Source organism: Trichosurus vulpecula, chromosome 2, assembly GCF_011100635.1.
Source record: "Trichosurus vulpecula isolate mTriVul1 chromosome 2, mTriVul1.pri, whole genome shotgun sequence".
NCBI lineage: Eukaryota > Metazoa > Chordata > Mammalia > Diprotodontia > Phalangeridae > Trichosurus > Trichosurus vulpecula.
In genome coordinates this window covers 54,566,965-54,587,396 of record NC_050574.1, presented here as the reverse complement: position 1 = coordinate 54,587,396, position 20,432 = coordinate 54,566,965, and the positions used below count along the sequence as shown (strand labels likewise).

The window sequence follows — 20,432 nt, the reverse complement described above, 5'->3', positions numbered from 1 at the left end:
GAAGGGAGCTATGATCTAAGCAGTCATATAGATTGTGAATATGGCCATAGAAAGCAGTAAGTATTGATTTAATTATCAAAGCAACTATTGATTCAATTATTGTGCAAATGCTAGGATGGCAGAGGTGAATGGCCGGATGGGATGTGAGCACAGTCCAGTGGTCTGGGGCTGGCTTAAAATAGTGGGTGGGCCAGCTAAGTTTTTATTCACTCAGGAAAAAGCTAACACCCCTTCATGTCCTAACCTACCCTTCATATCCAGCATGTAACACCTCTTTCCTTACTCTGCAGGTCACTGAATTTCGGCGGAATCGGGGTTGTTGTGGGCCATGAGCTGACTCACGCCTTTGATGATCAAGGTGAGTTAGTTCTAGGAGCCTTCTACTGCCTGAGTCCCCTCATCTTCTTGCCTGTTTCTGTTCTAAAGTTTTCAGGACCCAGAATGCCTGGCCGTGGATGCAAGGAAGGGATGAGGTTTTGCTTTTGAGCAAGCCCTAATTCCCAGAGACTAATCTTGATGTCTGAGTTTGCTGTTACCCAGACATAAGGGGCCCAGAATCAGAGGCACCTTAACCAAGCCTTGAAAATAAGCCCCCAAACTTCCCAGCCCACCATATACTTTCACCAGCCTATGTAAAGTGGCACACAGGTAGTAAAACACATGGTGCTGCTGATATAATACAAAGAAATCAGGAAAACTGGGTTCAAATCCTGCCTCTAATATTAATTATGTGACCCTAAGACAAGCAGCTTTCCCTCTCTGGGAATCAATTTCCTCATCTATAAAATGAGCTTGCTAGTGATAATCACACACAAGCATAGTAGGGCTTGCCTATACTCCCTGCTGCTGAAAGAAGCAAGAGCCACCACATCGCCTAAAGAGGACAGAGGTCACAGTGCTCATGCTGATCAGCAGTGGGATTGGGCCAGTGATTTGCCCCTGCACTTCTAGCCTGGGTGAGATGAGGATACCCAATATTAAAATAAAGATCAAAATTATTATTGTAATTGTTAAGTTGATAATAATCAGTATTTGATTTCTAACAATTTTAATAAATCTAATGTAGTTATTGTAATAAATAACTATATTATAATTTATGATAATTCTATAGTAGATTAAATCCATTATAAATTATAATAAATATAATAAACTATTAAAATATACTATAAAATTAACTATAATAATTATTATCATATAGCTTCAACAGATACCTATTAAGCGCCGTCTGTGTACAAAGCCCTTTGGTAGGCACTGGGACAGTTCAGATAAGGTACAGATGCAGAACTGTAGACTCTCAAAGTCAGAAGGGGACATCTAGTCCAACCCATACCTGAATCTGAATCCTTTATAGAAGATGCTTGGCTCATGGTCATCTAGACTTTGCTTAAAGACTGAGGGAAATGAAGGGAAACCAGAGGCCTCCAGAGGCCGCCTCTCCTGCTTTTAGACAGCTTTAATTGCTTACATCGGGTCTCAATCTGCCTCTCTGCAATTCCCAGCCATTGTTCCTGGATCAGTGCTCTGGAGCCAAGCCAAATCTCCTCCTTTTTCCATTTTTTAGCCCTTTAAATAGCCCTTGAGGCCAGCTCTCATGTTCCTACTAAATCTATTCCCCAGGCCAAACTTAACCCATTCCTTCATTTGTCTCCATGCTTCATTCCTTCAATTTACTCAAGGCCCTTCATGACCTTAGTTATCCTTTTCTGGACCTTCTCTAGCCTATCAGTATCGTTTCTAAATTATGGCACCCAGAACTGGCTGCAGCACTCCAGATGTGATCTGCCCAGAGCAGAGTACAGGGGGATTATGACCTCCATGGTCCTGGACACTCTGCCTCTCAAAGTGGCCCAAGATCATATTAGCCTTCTTAGCTCCTGTATCCCACAGCTGACTTAAATTCAAAGTAAGCTTGTAGATCTTCCCCACCCTCCCCTCATTTTCATTTTTATTATGAACTTGACAAACATTGGTATTTCTTTATTTGTATTTGAGCAATGAAGGCTTAAAACTGCACTAAAACTTTTGGCACCCTCTGTACAAATAAGACTAGAAATTGGCTGAGAATTGTATATCAAAATCCAAACTTCTGTTATATACAGAGGGTTTTTTTTAAGTATATGTTGAATTTAGCACAGCAGTAACAAAACTGCCCAGCAGATCGTTTCTTAAAACTGCTCCTCAATCACATCTCTCCCATCTTGTATTTTTGAAGTTGATTTTTTGAACCTAAGTATAAGACTTGACATTTATCCTTATTAAGTTCCCCTCCATTCAGGCCTCTCTTTTAACCTGTCACAAAATCATTTTGAATTCTGACCCTACCATCCCACAGCTACCTCTCACAGTTTTGTGGTGTCAATAGATTGGACAAGCCTGTCATCTTTCCCTTTATCCAGATCATGGATAAAAATCTGAAACAGCTATGACAGGGCCAAACATAAATTCCTAAGTCACTGCACTAGAGGTCTCTTCCCAAGTTGGCACTGAAGCATTAACAATTTGGTTCTGGCCATTCGACCAAACAGAATCTTATTGTCTTGTTGTCTAGCAAATCGAGCTTTCCGACTGGTCCACACGATCGGCCTTGAGAAGCTTTGCCAGAGGCTTCACTAAAATCTAGCTGAACTGGACTGACAGCATTCCCTGGATCCGCCAGACTAGTAACCCTGTCAAAAAAAGAAATAAAGTTAGTTTGGCATGACCTGATTTTTATGAAGTCATGCTGGGTCTTTGTAGCCATGTCTTCCTTTCTCAGATGTTCTCTTGCCAACCCTTAAATAGTCCATTCCAGAACTTTGCCAGGAATCAAAGCCACACTCACTGGCCTACAGTTTGCGGAGGCTCCCCTCCTCCTTTTTTGAAAATTCAAACACCTGCCTTTCTCCAGTTCTCCGATATCTCTCTTATTCTCCACAGTCTTTCAGCAATGGCTGAAAGAGGTTAAGCCATCACATCTGCAAGTTCTTCTTTCTTTTTTTAAAGAATGTTTTAATTTTTTCTCAATTACATGTAAAAAAAATTTTTAACATTTTTTTTTATAATTCTTGAGTTTCAAATTCCCTCTATCCCTCCTTGAGAAGGCAAGCACTTTGATACAGATTATATGTGTGCATTCATGCAAAACATATTTCCACATTAGCCATGGCAAAAGAGAACACAGACCAAAAGAAAAAAGAGAGGGAAAAAAAACAAGAAAAAGAAAGTTTAAAAAAAGTATGCTTTCATCTCCATTCAGACTCCATCAGCTCTTTCTCTGGATGTGGAGAGCATTTTTCATCATAAGTCCTTCAGAAGTGTCTTGTGTCGTTGTATTGCTGAGAGTAGCTAAGTCGTTCACTGTTGATCATCGTATAATAGTGTCTGCAAGTACTCATAACATGCCTGAGGGTGGAGGCATCCATTATTTTGCCTGGTCCTGATAACCTGAATTCATCGAGGGCAGCCAGGTGCTTATTTTCTCCCTACTTATCTTGGGTTTCAGTTCTCACTTAGCCACTTTTGTTCATCGATTCCCATTCCAAAGCTTTCTGTTCTCTGAGTATCATCCTCATCCCATGCCCTCCAAAGAGGAAGTTAGGTTTTTCTTTGATCCCGCTCTTTTCACTGATCTAGCTTGTTGTAGTAATAATAACAGAAGTGCTGACATTTATATAGGGCTTCAGGGTTTGAGACACACTTTATATACATTAGCTTAAAAAAACCCTTTTTATTTTTAATGACATTCTGTGCTTACTGGGGTGTAGGGTGTGTTCAGGGGAGACTAATACCTGTGGTGTGAGGGCTGCTCATCCACCTTTGGTGTCTACCTGATTCACCCATCTCTCACCTGTAGTTCCAAGAAGCTATAGCATGTGCTGAGGCCACACCCTGGAAAATGGTTTCAGCAGATGGGCTAAACCAGGTTGAGGGTAACCAAGGGCTCTGAAGCCCATCGGTGAGTTAGGGAAGTGTCTAGCCCAAGCATGTGAAGACTTTCCCCAGTGGGATGGGCAGATGAGAACAGTTTGTTCCAATGTCCGTGAAGGCAACTGAAGCACTTAGAACTTGGTTAGATATTGAAGATGCCAAGGTCACCCACTGCATCCTAAGCCATCACTAGTCATTTTGATTTTTGTCTTGCCATTGGACTCCTATGACTCTGGAAGAAAGAGTGAGGCCAACAAGTTTATGCAGCTCTGCCTCACTTAAATCTAAGTTATGCACTAGTCAAAAGGCACCATCTGTATCATTTTATTCACTTTCACCTACCTCAAAGTCCTATGGCTACAGGAAAGTGACAAAGCAGCAGGTATGGATACACTGGGAGCTGTAGTCACAAACCTGCACGCAGGTGGCCCAGGCTATAGGGTCGTCTTCTCCCTCAACTGAAGCAGCAGCCCCCTGGGTGTCTGAGCTGCCTTTTGAAGGACTGTGCAACTCACCTCCTGGCATGAGGAAGGGGATAGGAAATGTGCCCAACCCTGGCCTGCTTACCATGGTAGGTGGGGATCCCACCTTGTGGTTGAAATACAAAAAATGTACAAAAACTTTTGCAAAGATGATTCCACTCACTATGAGTACATGGAATATGTGCACGCTTATGGACAACATGAAATCCAATAGACCTGAAAGACAAACAGCTCTTGTTATGAGAAAACTCAGCAGGTATCACATCCACATAGCAGCCCTGAGTGAAACAAGGCTGGCAAATGAAGACCAGCTTACCGAAGTTGGAGCTAGATACATGTTCTTCTGGAGTGGCTGCAGTGACAAGGAGCACCTTGGAGGTGGCACAAGTTTCACAATCAAAACTAATCTAATCAACAAGCTTGTATGCCTCCCAAAAGGAGTCAATGCTGTCATTGCTCGAGACAATGTGATCACCCATTGTAGGAAAGCACCATGCCAACGTTATCGATGCTTCTGTTCCCACCATGAAAAATCCTGATGAGGTCAAAGAAAAATTTTATGAAGACCTGGAGAACCTCGTTATCAATGTGCTGAAAGAGTACAAGCTAATAATTCTGGGTGACTTTAGTGGAAGAGTAAGCAACAGACTACCAGACATATCAGGGAGTCCTTAGGAGGAATGCATTGAAACAGCAACAGCAACAGTCACTTACTACTGAAGATTTGTGTATCTTATGATATCTTCACCAATACTGTTTTCTCTTTACCTAAATGCAATAAAACTTCATGGATGCACCCTCACAGCAAACACTGGCATTTAATAGATTATGTCATTGTCAGGAGAAGGGACAGACAGGATGTGAGAGTGATGAAGGAGAAGTGTGGTGCAGAGTGCTGGACTGATCATAGACTTATCCTCTCCGTGCTAAGTATTTGCATTCAACAAAAGTGGCCCCAAGGCATGATGACTACCAGCTACCAGAAGACTTAATGTCAACAGATTACAAAGCAGGAACAGTTCATTGCTAACTTGGAGGGAAAGTTGAGCCATCACATGGTTGGTAACAGTGGAGCAGAAAAGGAGTGGGCAGCTTTCAGAGATTTGGTGTATAGCACTGCATTTACTCATCTGGGCCAGAACACTTGCAAACATCAGGATTGGTTTGATGTAAATTATGAGGAATTCAGAAACTGCTCAATGAAAAATGAGAACCCCACAGGGTTTACCAGCAGGATAGTTTGTTCATCTCTGAGAAGGCAGCGTTGAACGTGTTACATAAAAAGTAAAGTACAAGTGAAGTTTAGAGAGATGCAGGATTCTTGACTGAGTAAGAAGACAGATGAGTTTTATGCAGAGAGTGACAATCCAAAGTGCTTCTACATCCCCTCTGAAGGCTGTTTATGGGCCAAAGACCTATGGTGCCTCTCAACTACTCAGTTCTGTTGGAACTACATTGATTAGTGATAAGGACATGATCCTAGAGAAATGGGCAGAACACTTCCATAGTGTTCTGAACAGACCATCATCAATCAATGCTGAAGCCATTGGCTGTATACCTCAGGTTAAAGTCAGTCCCTCACTAGCTGAAGTTCCAACTGAAGAAGAGGTTTTGAATACCATTAGGCTTCTCTTGTATGACAAAGTGCCTGATTCTATTCCAGCTGAGATTTATAAGGCAGGAGGTCCACTGCTCATGTAAAACTTGACTGAGATTTTTTGGGCTATGAGGCAAGAAGAGGTTATCCCCCAGGAGTTCAAGGATGTCTCCATTGTCCATTTCTCTAAAGATAAAGGAAATGGGTTGCCTTGTGACCATTACAGGGTGGGGTTGGTAGGGTGTCATCTCTCAGTCATCAATGGCAAAATTCCAAGACTCTTGCCAGAGTCCTCCTTAATAGGCTACTCCTTCACCTGGAAGATGGTCATCTACCTGAGAGCTTGTTTGGCTTCAGAAAGGTCAGTATGGTGTTTGCTGCCCAACAACTCCAGGAGAAATGCCAGGAACAGAACAGAGGTCTGTACACAAAGTTCATTGATCTGAACAAGGCCTTTGATACTGTCAGTCATGAGGACTTATGGAAAATTATGGCAAAACTTGGCTTCTTGGAGAAGTTCATCAATATTGTATGCCACTCCCATGATGGCATGCTTACATGGCTTCTGGGTAATGGATGATGCTCTCATGCTTTCCCAGTCACCAGTGGGGTGAAGCAAGGATATGTGCTTGCTCCCATGCATTTTAGCATGATGTTTTCAGCAGTGTTGTCAGATGCCTTCAGTAAGGACAAACATGGCATCAAGGTCAGCTACCATACTGATGGTAAATTCTTCAATTTGAAAAGGCTACAAGCTAAGACTAAAGTTGAGGGAGAGTTGGTGCATGCCTTTTTGTTTACAGGTGATTCTGCACTCCATGTAGCCTCTGAAGCTGAAATGCAATGAAGTATGGATTGATTCTCTGTTGCTTGTGTTAATTTTGGCCTAACATTTAACACCAAGAAAACATTGGTCCTCCAACAGCCAGCACCACACCATCCATACATGGAATCATCGGTTACAGCAAATGGAAAAATATTAAATGTTTTGGATAAGCTCACTTACCTTGGCAGTATACTTCCCAGAGATGTACACAGAGATGATGATGTTGACGCATGCATTGCCAGGGCCAGCTCAGTGTTCAGAGGCTCCAAAGGAAGGTGTGGGAGAGAAGAGTTATTAGGCTGCCTACCAAACTGGAGTTCTACAGAGGCCATTGTGCTGACCTCACTGTTGTATGCCTGTGAAACCTGGACAGTCTACCAGTGCTATGCCAGGAAACTGAATCACTTTCGTTTGAATTGTCTTAGGAAGATTCTGAAGATCAGCTGGTAGGATAAGGTACCAGACACTAAGTTCTTTCTTAAGCTAAATTGTGAAGCATTCAAAGTACTGCAGAGAGCTCACCTCCCATGGGCTGGCCACGTGGTTCAAATGCCTTGAAGACTATTTTATGGAGAATTCATGCAAGGAAGGCTCACATGGTGGTCAGAAGAAATGATACAAGGACACTCTCAATGTCTCTCTGAAGAACTTTGGAATCAATTGTGTGATGTGGGAGACACTGGCATAGGACCACCCAGCATAGTGTGCCTGAATCCAAGAGGGTGCTGTGCTCGATGAGCAAAGCAGAACTGCAGTAGCTCAAAAGAAACCATTGCAGATGTTCATGTGGACTGTTTGTGCCCAACCTGTGGTAGAGCCTTCTGAGCTCGTATTGGTCTGATCAGCCACAGTCGGACATCCTGTATCTTGAATCCAACATAGTGATGTCATTTTGGTCTGCTTTGAAAACACAGGACAACAATCATCCAGCCAACCTTGCTTAGCCCTGCTCGTTCAGAGTTTGAACATTCCTGGCACTCTATCCTTCGAATCCTGTACCAGATGTTTGTGCTCACTCTCAGTTTCCTGCCCTTACTCTCATCTTCTCTACACGTCTTGTAGAAATCTGACATGGTCTGAGTTTCCCGTGCTCCCCCACCAGTCTCTTTGTACAGCTCCCCTTTTCTTCCTCTTTGGAGTCATTTCTCTTTGCATCCTTAGGATTTGATTCTTGGGAGCTTTCCATCCCTCCTGGGCTTTTACTTCTCTGTCATTTGGGGTCCATAGGATGCTATCTATTCTTTCTCCAAACTTTTCAAACTCTCCTGTCCAAAAATTTAGGGTCCATGTTAGATGATGCCCAGGTTTTCTCTCCTCAGTCACAGATTTTGAGGTAGAATGGTTACTTTCCCCCACCAGTTTCCACCCCAGCAACCAGTTCTTCTATGAAGCCCCTACCCTCTTGGACCTTGCAGTCTATTAGGGTTATCATGAGGCAATCACTTTATAAGTCTGAAAACACTTATATGAATATTAGTGATTATTTTGATTAATGATGGAGTGCATAGAGGGCTGCCTTTGGAGTCAGCATACACACCTGGGCTCAAGCCTCACCTCTGACACACACTGGCTGCGTGAACTTAACTTGTTCGACCATTCCGCAGTCAATGGGCATCCCCTTTGCCTCCACAAAAGGAGCTGCTATCAAGATTACTGTGCCCATGGCATCTCTTTTTCTTTCTTTGATTTCACTGGGGCATGGGCTAGTGGTGATGTCACTGGATCAAAGAGTATGCATAGTTTAGTGATTTGGGGGAATGGTTCCAAATTGCTTTTCAGAATGGCTGGACCAGTTCACAGCCCCGCCAACAGTACATCAATGTGCCTGCCTTTCCAAAGCCCCTCCAACATTTGTCGCTTTCCTTCTTTGTCCTCTTTGTCAAGCTGATGGATGTGAAATGAAACCACAGAGATATTTTAATGTCCATTTCTCTAATTATTAGTGATCTGGAGCATTTTTTTTTCACGTCGTTGTCGATAGCTGATGGAATTTCTTTCTTTGAGAGGTCACATCCGTTGACCATTTGTCAATTGAATATCCTTTATTTTACATTTGTGGCAGCTGGGTGGAATAGGAGATAGAGTGCTGATGGAGTCAGGAAATCATGAGTTCAAATCTCACCTGAGACACTTACTGGTTGTATGACCCTGGGCAAGTTACTTAACTCCTCTCAGCCTCTGTTTCCTCAACTGTGAGATACGAATATTAATAGCACTTACCTCCTAGGGTTGCTGTGAGGGTCAAATGATATGATATTTGTAAAGCTTTTAACATGTAGTAGGTGCTTAATAAATGCTTGTTTCCTTCTTGTACATAGAAGGAAACAGAGGCCAAGGAAAATTAAATGACTTGATCATCGGAAGGACCAGAGGTCACCTCCTCCCTAGGGAGTTTTTGGCAACCTCACTTCCACCCCCATCTTCCAATCAATGCAAAGTCTAATGTAAAGTAAAGAACCTAGATGTGAGTCTTTGGAGGGCCTGGTCATTTTACTTTAGGCTTCAGGTTCCTAGTTTTCAAAATGGTTATTGTATCTATTCATGACCAGTTGACCCTCTGTTCCTCAGAAGAAATCCCAGCCACCCAGGGAAACCAGTGATTCAGCTAACATTGATCAGCTACCTTCTGTGTGCAGAACTTATTAGCAGTGTGACCCTTGGAAAGCCCTTTGATTTTCCTCATTTGTAGAATGGAGATAACACCCACATCACAGGATTGTTGGGAGGATCAAGTAGTGTATGTAATATGCTTTTCAAACCCTAAGTGCTATATGCATGTCAGCTATTATTAATAATTTTTTTTTTAAAAAGAAGACTCAAAGTTTAGATAAGACAAAGCCTCATGGGGCTAATAGTCCAGAGCATTATCCTATGGTACCATGTGGTACCATAGGTACTATGGTATAGCTATGGTCAGTTGCTTCAAGCACACTGTGGTTCTTTCTGCCGACAAGAGGGGAGAGGAAGACAGAAGGTCCCTGGACCGTGATGGCTTCCCCCTCTTAAGCCTCCTCTCTCTGACCCTAGGTCGGGAGTATGACAAAGATGGCAATCTCCGGCCCTGGTGGAAGAACTCCTCCGTGGAAGCATTCAAGCAGCAGACTGAGTGCATGGTAGAGCAATACAGCAACTATACGGTCAACGGAGAGGCAGTGAATGGCCGCCACACCCTGGGAGAGAACATCGCCGACAACGGGGGTCTCAAGGCGGCCTATAGGGTAAGAGCTGAGTGGAAGCCTAGCAGCCTCAGTGGTTTGGTTTCTTTCTTTGAAACAATGACAGAGCAGACATATTTTGCTGGGATGTTGTCCCTCCCTGAACAAATGTTCATTAAACATCTATTATGTGCCGAGTTTAAATTTAAATTGAGGGTTGGGGTTGTTTGTTTTTAATTTAATTGTTTTCAATTAACAAAAATTTATTTTCTTTCCCTCCCATTCCTCCCCACCGTTAGAACAAAACAAAAACAAAAAAGGGGAAAAAACTTTGTAATAATTATTCATAGTCAAGCAAAACAAATTTCCACATTGTCCATCTCCCAAAAATATTTGTCTCATTCCTCACAGTGAATCTATCACCTCTCTGTTAAGTGTGTAACATTCTTCATCATTGGTCCTCTCGGATTTCAATTAGTCGTTTCGTGGAGCAGAGTTCCTGTGTCTTTCACAGTTAATTATCTTTGCAGTGTTGCTGTTGTTATTGTTCTCCTGGTTCTGCTCACTTCACCTCGCATCAGTTCATCCAAGTCTTCCCAGGTTCTGAAACTGTGCCCTTCATCATTTCTTACAACTCAATAGGATTCTGTCACTTTCGTATACCATTCCCCACTTAATGGGCATTTGCTCAGTTTCTGATTCCTCGCCACCACCAAAAGAGCTGCTATAAATATTTTTGTGAATCCTTTACATGTGGATCCTTTTTCTTTGATTTCTTTGGGACATGCAAAAAGGCAGAAGCAGTACATGCAGTACTTACCTCATGTGGCTGTTTTGAACATCAAGGGAGATAACATTCGTAAAGTGCTTTAAAAGTCTTAAAGAACCATGTAAAAATCAGCCTAGGGGAAAAATCAAGGAGGGCTTCATGGAGGAGGTAGGTAGGAGTGGGTAGGAATCTAACAGGGTGTGTTGTGGGCAGGGGGTACACTTCTGGCTTAGGGAACTTTTGGATAGAATTCTGGAGAATGTTTTTGGGGGTCAGAGGAATGCAGTTTGACTGGAGTACAGACTAGATTTTGTTTTTGGATTGACTCTGGTATTTCATTTTTATCAGGGTCTCTTTCTCCTAATTAAGGTCAGCTCCTTTCCTGCAACCTTATAGACTTAGAGGGCAATGAGAGGTTAAGTGATTTGCCCAGGTTAAACAGCCCCATGTGTTCAAGGCAGGACTGGAACCCAGAGCTTCATGACCCCAAGGCCTGTTTTCTATCTACTATACCCCTCTGCCTCTCAGTATACTAAATTGAGGGGAGTAATAGGAGACAAACCAGCCAGTGATGCTAAAAGCAGTAGGTGCATTTTAATTCTCATAAGAGAAGACCTAATTTGAGGGACTGGAGAATGGGAAAGGGAAGAAGCTTCCACAGTAGAAGTTTTTAGTGTGGAAGATTGTAGATGTGGAAGGTTCCAGAGAAAGGGTAGGGTGAGCTACATGGCCTGATGAGCACCAAAAAGGCACAAATAAACAGGTTTGGGGGAACTATGGCACGCAGTAAATATAGCATCCATCGGCCCCTTCCTCTGATGCTGCCTAACTCAGGGAGCAGAATTCTCATTTTCTTTGAACTCCCTTGGGTTGTCTGAGAAAGGCAAGAGATGGGGGTCCCAATGAGAGCCACCTCCCTCAGTTCCCACTCCTGACAAGCTCAGAAGTCGCTGCTAGAGACCTAAGAGATTTCCCTGGGGATTCCAGGCAGAAAATCACCAGGATAAGAGGCAGCAAAGGAGTGAAAGAGTAGGAAGAAAAGGAGGAGAGAATGGGAGAAAGAAAGAGGAAGGAAAAAAATCTCCCCAAGCTACAGATCTAACCGGGTTTCTCCTCTGCTTGAAACCTTCAGAGGCTCCCTGTTACCTCTAATATCCAATACAATGAAGCATACATCTTTGCATGGATTTATTTTGATTGATTGCGCTCAATTGTTAAAGAATTGATTTTTTTTAATTGGCTGAGTTGTTAAGGCTAGCGGTAGTCATGCCCAAAAAAGAGCAATAGGAGGAAAAGAATCATTTAAAGAAGGCACAGAAAAATACAGAAGGGGGGTCAGGAGGAAACGCAGATAAGCGAGACAGCTTTGAAATTAACACATTGGATTTATATCTTGTTAAAAGGAGACAAGCTAGATGTGGAAATTCCTGGTTTCATACACAATCCTCTCTATTCTTCTTTGTATACAAAAACATTCACACTTACTGGTGTTTTTCAAACTCAGAATAACAAAGACTAATTTTTTTTTAGTCTAGAGCAGCAATATTAAATGAAAACAGGGGCCACTAATCCATACATAAGGATCCCCATACATAAGGTGCACAGTAAATTAGTTTTAAAATGTATTCTCATCTATGTTTTGTTGCACTTTACTTATATTGTAAAGTATTTCCCAATTACATTTTAATCTGGTTCAAGCTGCATGTGGGAGTGTTGTGGGCCACATTTGGAGCCTACCAGAAGCATTGATACCTCTGGTCTAGAAGTCCTGAATTAAGGTGTGAGTAGAGAGAAGGGAACATGTGTGAGGTATGGTGTGGAAGTAACCATTTAGATATAGGGAACATGAGAGAAAAAGAGGAGGCCAGGATGACATTTTTGGATGCTTCCCCTGTGCCTATTACACAGTAGGCACTTGGTGCTTGTTGAGTGACTAATTAACAGTAGCAGGGAAGCACCTTGCTGGCAGAGATTGTTGGTTTTCAGCTTTACATACACAGCACTTAGCGTGTAGTAGGAGTTTATTAAATGTCTGACGAATGGGGACAGAGCCAAGATGGCGGCTGGAAAGCAGGGACTTGCGTGAGCTCCCCAACAGGTCCCTCCAATCCCTATAAAAATGGCTCTGAACAAATTCTAGAACTGTAGAACCCACGAAATAGCAGAGGGAAGCAGGGCTCCAGCCCAGGACAGCCTGGATGGTCACAGGATAAGGTCTACCGCACGGAGCTGGGAGCAGAGTGGAGCAGAGCCCAGCATGAGCCATGCCCAGACCAACCAGACCGGGAGCCAGGTGGAACAGGCCCTAGCGCCCTGGATCAGTGAGCTGTGGCAGTTACCAAACTTCTCAACCCATAAACACCAAAGACAACAGAGAAGGTTAGTGGGAAAAACTACTGGGACAGAATGAAAGGAGTTCTCAGTTTGGCCACCACCTCAGGGGCAATGGAGGTGGTGCAGCTACAGAACTACAGCTGCAGTTGCTTCTGGCCCCAGGCCCACCTGGTGGGAGGAATTAAGTGGTGGATCTGAGCGGGAGTACTGAGCCAGCTTAGATCTGAGTCGCAGTCTGGGTTGGCCGTTCTCTGGGGAGGAGTAGCACTGGTGTGGCAGAGCTTGCTGTGTAGAAATAGCTCTGAAAACAACAGCGCAGCCCCTCAAGCTTGGGACAAAGTTCTCTATACTCTACAAGCAGTCATACCCCAACGAAAAACTCAAGGGTCAAGTAAGTTGGCTGGGAACATGGCCAGGCAGCGAAAACGGACTCAGATTCAGACTCAGACTTTGAAATCTTTCTTTGGTGACAGAGAAGAGCAAAATATACAGCCAGAGGAAGTCAACAAAGTCAAAGAGCCTACATCAAAAGCCTCCAGGAAAAACATGAACTGGTCTCAGGCCATGGAAGATCTCAAAAAGGATTTGGAAAAGCAAGTTAGAGAAATAGAGGAAAAATTGGGAAGAGAAATGAGAGTGATGCCAGAAAACCATGAAAAACAAGTCAATGACTGGCTAAAGGAGACCCAAAAAAATACTGAAGAAAATAACACCTTAAAAAATAGACTAACTCAAATGGCAAAAGAGCTCCAAAAAGCCAATGAGGAGTAGAATACCTTGAAAGACAGAATTAGCCAAATGGAAAAGGAAGTCCAAAAGACCACTGAAGAAAATACTACCTTAAAAATTAGATTGAAGCAAGTGGAAGCTAGTGACTTGGTGAGAAATCAAGATATTATAAAACAGAACCAAAGGAATGAAAAAATGGAAGACAATGTGAAATATCTCCTTGGAAAAACCACTGACCTGGAAAATAGATCCAGGAGAGATAATTTAAAAATTATTGGACTACCTGAAAGACATGACCAAAAAAAGAACCTAGATATCATCTTTCAAGAAATTATCAAGGAGAACTTCCCTGATATTCTAGAACAACAGGGTAAAATAGAAATGGAAAGAATCCACCAATCACCTTCTGAAAAAGATCCCAAAAAGAAAACTTCTAGGAATATTGTTGCCAAATTCCAGAGCTCCCAGATCAATGAGAAAATACTGCAAGCAGCCAGAAAGAAACAATTTGCGTATTGTGGAAACATAATGAGGATATTTCAAGATCTAGCAGCTTCCACATTAAGGGATTGAAGGGCTTGGAATATGATATTCCAGAGGTCAATGGAGCTAGGATTAAAACCAAGAATCACGTACCCAGTGAAACTGAGTATAATGCTCCAAGGCAAAATATGGATTTTCAATAAAATAGAGGACTTTCAAGCTTTCTCAGTGAAAAGACCAGAGCTGAATAGAAAATTTGACTTTCAAACACAAGAATCAAGAGAAGCATGAAAAGGTAAACAACAAAGAGAAATCATGAGGGACTTACTAAAGTTGAACTGTTTTGTTTACATTCCTACATGGAAAGATGATGTGTATAATTCATGAAGCTTCCGTATTAGGGTAGCTGAAGGGAATATACATATAGAGAGAGACAGAGGGCACAAGGTTAGTTGAATATGAAGGGATGATATCTAAAAAAAAATCAAATTAAGGAATGAGAGAGGAATATATTGAGAGAGGGAGAAAGGGAGAGATAGAATGAGGTAAATTATCTCACATAAAAGTGGCAAGAAAAAGCAGTTCTGTAGGAAGGGAAGAGGGGGCAGGTGAGGGGGGAATGAGTGAATCTTGCTCACATCCAATTTGACCTGAGGAGGGAATAACATAGACACTCAATTGGGTATCTTACTCCACAGGAAAGAAGGAGGAAGGAGTTAAAAAAGGCGGGACCATAGAAGGGAGGGCAGATAAGGGGAGGAGGTAATCAAAAACAAACACTTTCGAAAAGGGACAGGGTCAAGGGAGAAAATTGAATAAAGGGGGGTAGGATAGGAAGGAGCAAAATATAGTGAGTATTGTGGAAGGGTTTTACACAATGATACACATGTGGCCTGTGTTGAATTTCTTGCCTTCTTAGGGAGGGTGGATGGGGAGGGAGGAGGGGAGAGAATTTGGAGCTCAAAGTTTTAAAAACAGATGTTCAAAAAAAAAGTTTTTGCATGCAACTAGGAAATAAGATATACAGGCAATAGGGCATAGAAATCTATCTTGCCCTACAAGAAAGTAGGGGAAAAGGGGATGGGGGGGAGTGGGGTGATAGAAGGGAGGGCTGACTGGGGAACAGGGCAACCAGAATATATGCCATCTTGGAGTGGGGGGTGAGGGTAGAAATGGGGAGAAAATTTGTAATTCAAACTCATGAAAATCAATGCTGAAAACTAAAAATATTAAATAAATAAAAACAAAAGTAGAACTAAAAAAAATAAATGTCTGATGAATGAATAAGTGAATGAGCCCTCTTCTTCACAGGGTCGGCTGAGATCTCCCAAAGTTTCTGGGCCCTGGAAGGCCCAGTCACCACCATCAGCCCCCAAGTGCTGAGTGCAGCTCCCTGTTCTTTAGGAGCACTAAGATTTCTTCTCTGCCCCCCACAGGCCTATCAGAACTGGGTGCAGAAGAACGGGGAGGAGGAGACGCTGCCAACCCTGGGCCTTACCAACAACCAGCTCTTCTTTCTTGGGTTTGCTCAGGTGGGTTCTCTGGTCTGTCCTCTACAAGACTGTCTTGAGCAAGCGTCTGCCAAGCACAGCCCCTGAGATCCAGTGTAGGGAGAGTGAGCAGAGCAGAGGCCATGGGAAAGTGTGGAAGGCATTTACAGGGGCTGACCCGAGTTCAAATTCTCCCTCAGACACTCACGAGCTGTGTGACCGGAGATAAGTCACTTAACCTCTGTCAGCCTTAGTTTCCCCATCTGTAAAATGGGAATAATGGCAACAGCACCCCTCCCCCACCTCCCAGGGTGGTTGTGAGGGTCAGATGAGGAAATGTTTGCAAACCTTAATTAAAATGCTACAGAAATGTTTGCTGTCATAGCTCCAGAGCGGATTCCCAGGGAGACTAGACTGAGCCCAGGGCCATTGTCACAGCTGGCTTGGATGCCCCTGGTCCCTGTGCATCAGCTTCCTCATCTGTAATCCTAGCCAGCCTTTGTATAGTTAAGGTTTGCCAAGTGCTTTACAATCATGGTCTCATTGGACCCTCCCAACAACCCTAGGAGGTAGGTGTGATGATGATCCCCATTTTACAGATGGGGAAACTGAGGCAGGCAGAGGGTGTCAGATCGCATCACTTCCCAGGCCCCTTTCAGCTCTAAAACTATGAGAAGATGAGAGTTGATTCTCCTAGACCCCCAAGCCTGGTGGAGACCTGGGAATGCACTAGGAAGTCTGAGTGGGCTGTGCTCCCCCTGCTGTCCCAAAGAGGCTCTAGACAGACCCCATCCTCCCCATCTTATCCTGTGCTCCCTTCTCCCTGCCAGTCTTTCAAGGGCTGGAAGGACTGTCCTTGAAAAAGGCAGCATGACGTAATGGATATGGCAGTGAATGGCAGGTCAAGAAGATCTGGATTCAGATCCTGCTTCAGACACAACCATTAGCTGCCTGACACTAGGCAAGCCATTTAAATTCTGCCAGCCTCAGTTTCCATATCTGTCAAATGAAGATACTGATGGGTTTTTGTAAGGCTCAAATGAGATTTTTTAAGGTGCTTTGTAAAACCTTAAAGAGCTATATGAATTATTATTATTATTGGATCTTGGAGATAAAAAAGGACTTTACAGGCTCCTTTTTATGGATGAGGGAATTGAGACCGCAAGAAGTTAAGCAACTCACCTAAGGTTACTTGGTTAGTAAAAGGCCGAGCTGGGATTTGAACCCAAGACCCATAATTCTAATGCTCCAATGTTGCCACTACATCACTCTGTCTCTCCTCCCCCTGAAACTCCAGAGCAGGAAAAGAAGGCACGCCATCCTGACTCTCTCCACATCCCCAATCACCCTGACCTCTCTCATTTGTTCCCCCTAATGCAGGTCTGGTGCTCAGTCCGTACCCCCGAGAGCTCCCATGAAGGCCTCATCACAGATCCCCACAGCCCCTCTCGCTTCCGGGTCATCGGCACCGTCTCCAACTCCAAGGAGTTCTCAGAGCACTTCCAGTGTGCCCCTGGCTCCCCCATGAACCCCCATCGAAAGTGTGAAGTCTGGTAGAGGTGAATGCAGGTGGCAGGAGGAGGATGAGGAGTTATGGGAAGGACAGGCAGGACAAAGACCCTGGGGGGAGGGGAAGGGAGGGAATGCAACAGCTGGCCCCGTCTGTCCAGTTTCGAGGGCATTGCCCTGGCCCTCCTCCTCACCCAAGAACCCTCCCTCCTGGCCTTGAAGAGCTCTCCGTGGGAAGGGGTCCCAGGCCATGGGCTTTTGGTGCCAACCAGAGATTGGATCCACTGTGAAAACCCCTGTAATCCCAAATTACTTGTGCATCAACTCTTGCAACGGCCATGACAGGTGTTTGTGTGTCTGTCCGGCTGCTTGGGGACAAGGGCAGGGACCTGGCATCATTGCCTGTTACTCGTCCTACCTGTAGTGGCTAACGACAGATACACCCACAAACACCATAGCGTTAAGTGCTTTAAAAAAATCTCTATTTTGGGGAAATTCATTTTGGAACATTGTGGAATACACTGGAAATCTTCAGGGAAAAATGCATTTAAAACACTTTTTTTTTAAAGAAAGGATTGGTATATTTATTATGTTTTTTTTAATAACCTGTGGACAAGGGAAGCCCCACAGTGACAACCTTTTTCCAGCCCCCTCCACTGGCTGCTGAGTTGAGGCAGGGGCTGGTAGTGCTGAGCTGAAAGCAGGATTCCCAGGACTCAAGCCTCTGGGGGCCAGAAGGGCATCCTGAGGTTTTCAGAGTAACTGGAGGACTTTCTTCTTGGGCCTCCTCAGGAGTCCCATTATGTAGAGAGGAGGGCAGGAAATCAGGAGGAGAGATTCAGGATGGCAGAATCAGTCTCTGGCACCGTCCCTCCTTCCCTTTCCTTGGCACCTAAATCCTGAAGTCCCCACCCCGTGCTCAGCCAGTGAGAGCCCACAGCTACTGAGCAAGGGTTCTGCCTTCCCAAAGGGGATGGGAATAGGGAAGATAATCCCATCTACCTATGGTCCATTTTTAAAGGGAATTTATAGTAGGAGGAGGGGCTAGAGAGTGGAATTACTTAGGTTGTCTGCATCTTGCCAGCAGAAACCTCAAACCTCCCTGCCCCATAAAGAAGGGATGGCTGTAGCTTCAGAGCCTGGGCTTCCTAAGGCTTCAATGCCCTCAATGTCTTCTTTTTGTCGTTTGGCTGATACATACCCATTGCTGACTCCTGCCCTCAGCCCCTCCAGTTCCAGCCATTTCAGTGTCCACCACTCTGGTCAGCCCCAGGCCATGGCCAGCTAGAGTTGGGCCCCCTGGCCATGCTGACAATCTGCCTGAGGATCCTGGTAGAGAAAGTAGGGGGTCAGAAAACCCCTCCTGGCCACTGTGTCTTAAGCTGAAGCATCCTGGCGTCCATCCTCTTTGCCCTTGGCTAACCCCAAGCTATCCCTGGGGATGTCAGGGCTCTGGGCTCCTCTTCCTCAGGCCACTAGGGCCTCTGGGGATGGTAGGTCCTGCCTCTAAGGAAGGCTGGATTGGTTCCCCACCCTCACCCCCTACCCACCATGACCTTAGTACCATCTCAGCCCAGGCCTTCAGTCCTCTAGTGCCTTATCTAGGGCTCGGCCCTAAGGAGAACTGCTTTCTTCCACAAAGACTTCCCACCAAGTGTCTGACTGGCTTTCAAGGCCACCCACCCCTACATGCACATACTCAAGCACGCGCGCGCGCGTGTGCACACACACACACACACACACACACAGAGTCTCTGTTGAGTTTCTCACTTTGGGTCAAGCAGTAGTTTCTTCTACCCTAAGCTGAATGGGCTCCTGCACCTCCCCCTAAAGATGGTCAGTCTCCTGGCTACCTCGCCAAGTTGGGCAAAAATCTGTGGTCCCAGGGGTAGCTCTCCAGGGCCTCGGTCATTTCTACAGAACTTTGGGGTCCGTTAGGGAGGAGGAAAGAAGGCAGGGAGGATTTTTAAGGCAGCAGCCCAAGCTATCCGACCCAGGCCCAGTTCCAGTAAAGTCTTCTCCCTTTCTCCAGCCCCTACCCCCTCCAAGAAAAACCCCAGCAAGCCAATGTGACCAAGCCCTGGTAGGCCTGGGGCCCAGCCACTGGAGCATGTGTCTTTCTTCGAGTGATCACATCTGACGTGTGTCTTTCCGTGGCTGTTGTGTCCCTCTCTTCTTGTTCTTCCCACCCCTTCTTTCCTTCCTCTTTTCCATATCTCCATGGATTTTCCCCTCTCCCAGCTTTCTTTCCCCACTCTCTCCCCTTTCTTCTTTCTTTTCCCTTCCCCTCTTTCCCTTCTCTTTTCCTTTCCCCTTCCTTCCCTTCCTACCTCCCCTCTTCTCTCCTTTTCCTCCCCTCCTCCTTTCCTTCCCTCCCCCCTTCTCCCTTCATCCATTTGTCTCCATTCTCAGGAGTTTCAGGGTGAAGGGCAACCTGGTATCCCAGCTGGAAGTGATCGGGGCTGGGTAATCCTTCAGAGGAATGTGGAAGGTCCTGATTGTTTCCACATGTTGTGTGGGGCTGGGGGAGGGGGCAAGGCAAAGAAAGAGAAAACTGGAAGGGAAAGACCAGGAGCGGGGAGGCCACCCGCCTCCTCAGGAGCCCCGCAGGGCATGCAGCCATAGGTCAGGGGCTGCTGGGGAGGGAGCCTGTCCCGGGGGCCCAGGCTGGCTTGTCAGCCTGCTTACCAGGTGTGTGGATGGATGTGGGAACTGGGGGGAAGGGGATTTCATTTTTATTTTTATTTTTTGTGCTACTGTAGTTTTCATTGTGGCACTTTTGTAATTGAAATAAAGGACTTCTACCTGAGGGCCACGTGCGTCTGTGTCTGAGGGCAGCCAAGCACTAAGGGCCTGGGAGTCAGGGGAGGAGGAAAAGCAGGAGAACCCAGTCACTTGGGGAGGCCTCCGTTTCCACTCTGAGAAAATGAGTGTTGGATTAGATTGTCTGTAAGGCTCCTTTCAACTCTGATATTCCATGTTCTGAGGGCCCTCTCAACTTTGACATTTCAGGTTCTAAGGACTCTCCCACTTCTGACATTCTACGTTCTAAGGCCCCCACCCAGTTCTGATAGTCCATGTTCTAAGCCCCCCCTTTTGACATTCCACGTTCTAAGCCCCGCCCCCCAGCTCTGATAGTCTGTGTTCTAAGT

At 44.8% G+C, this 20,432-nt stretch overlaps 1 protein-coding gene across 2 annotated transcripts in view; it reads left to right on the top strand.

The window, feature by feature from the left end:
* The window catches only part of ECE1 (endothelin converting enzyme 1), a 187,313-nt gene extending 167,220 nt beyond the window's left edge, over window positions 1-20,093 (top strand). For both annotated transcript variants that reach the window (XM_036742976.1, XM_036742975.1), the window contains exons 16-19: window positions 291-358; window positions 9,839-10,029; window positions 15,718-15,813; window positions 17,152-20,093. In XM_036742976.1, the coding sequence (XP_036598871.1) occupies window positions 291-358; window positions 9,839-10,029; window positions 15,718-15,813; window positions 17,152-17,328 (532 nt within the window). In that variant the 3' untranslated portion in view covers window positions 17,329-20,093. The remainder of the gene's footprint in view (window positions 1-290; window positions 359-9,838; window positions 10,030-15,717; window positions 15,814-17,151) is intronic.
* Window positions 20,094-20,432: the final 339 nt, after the last annotated feature.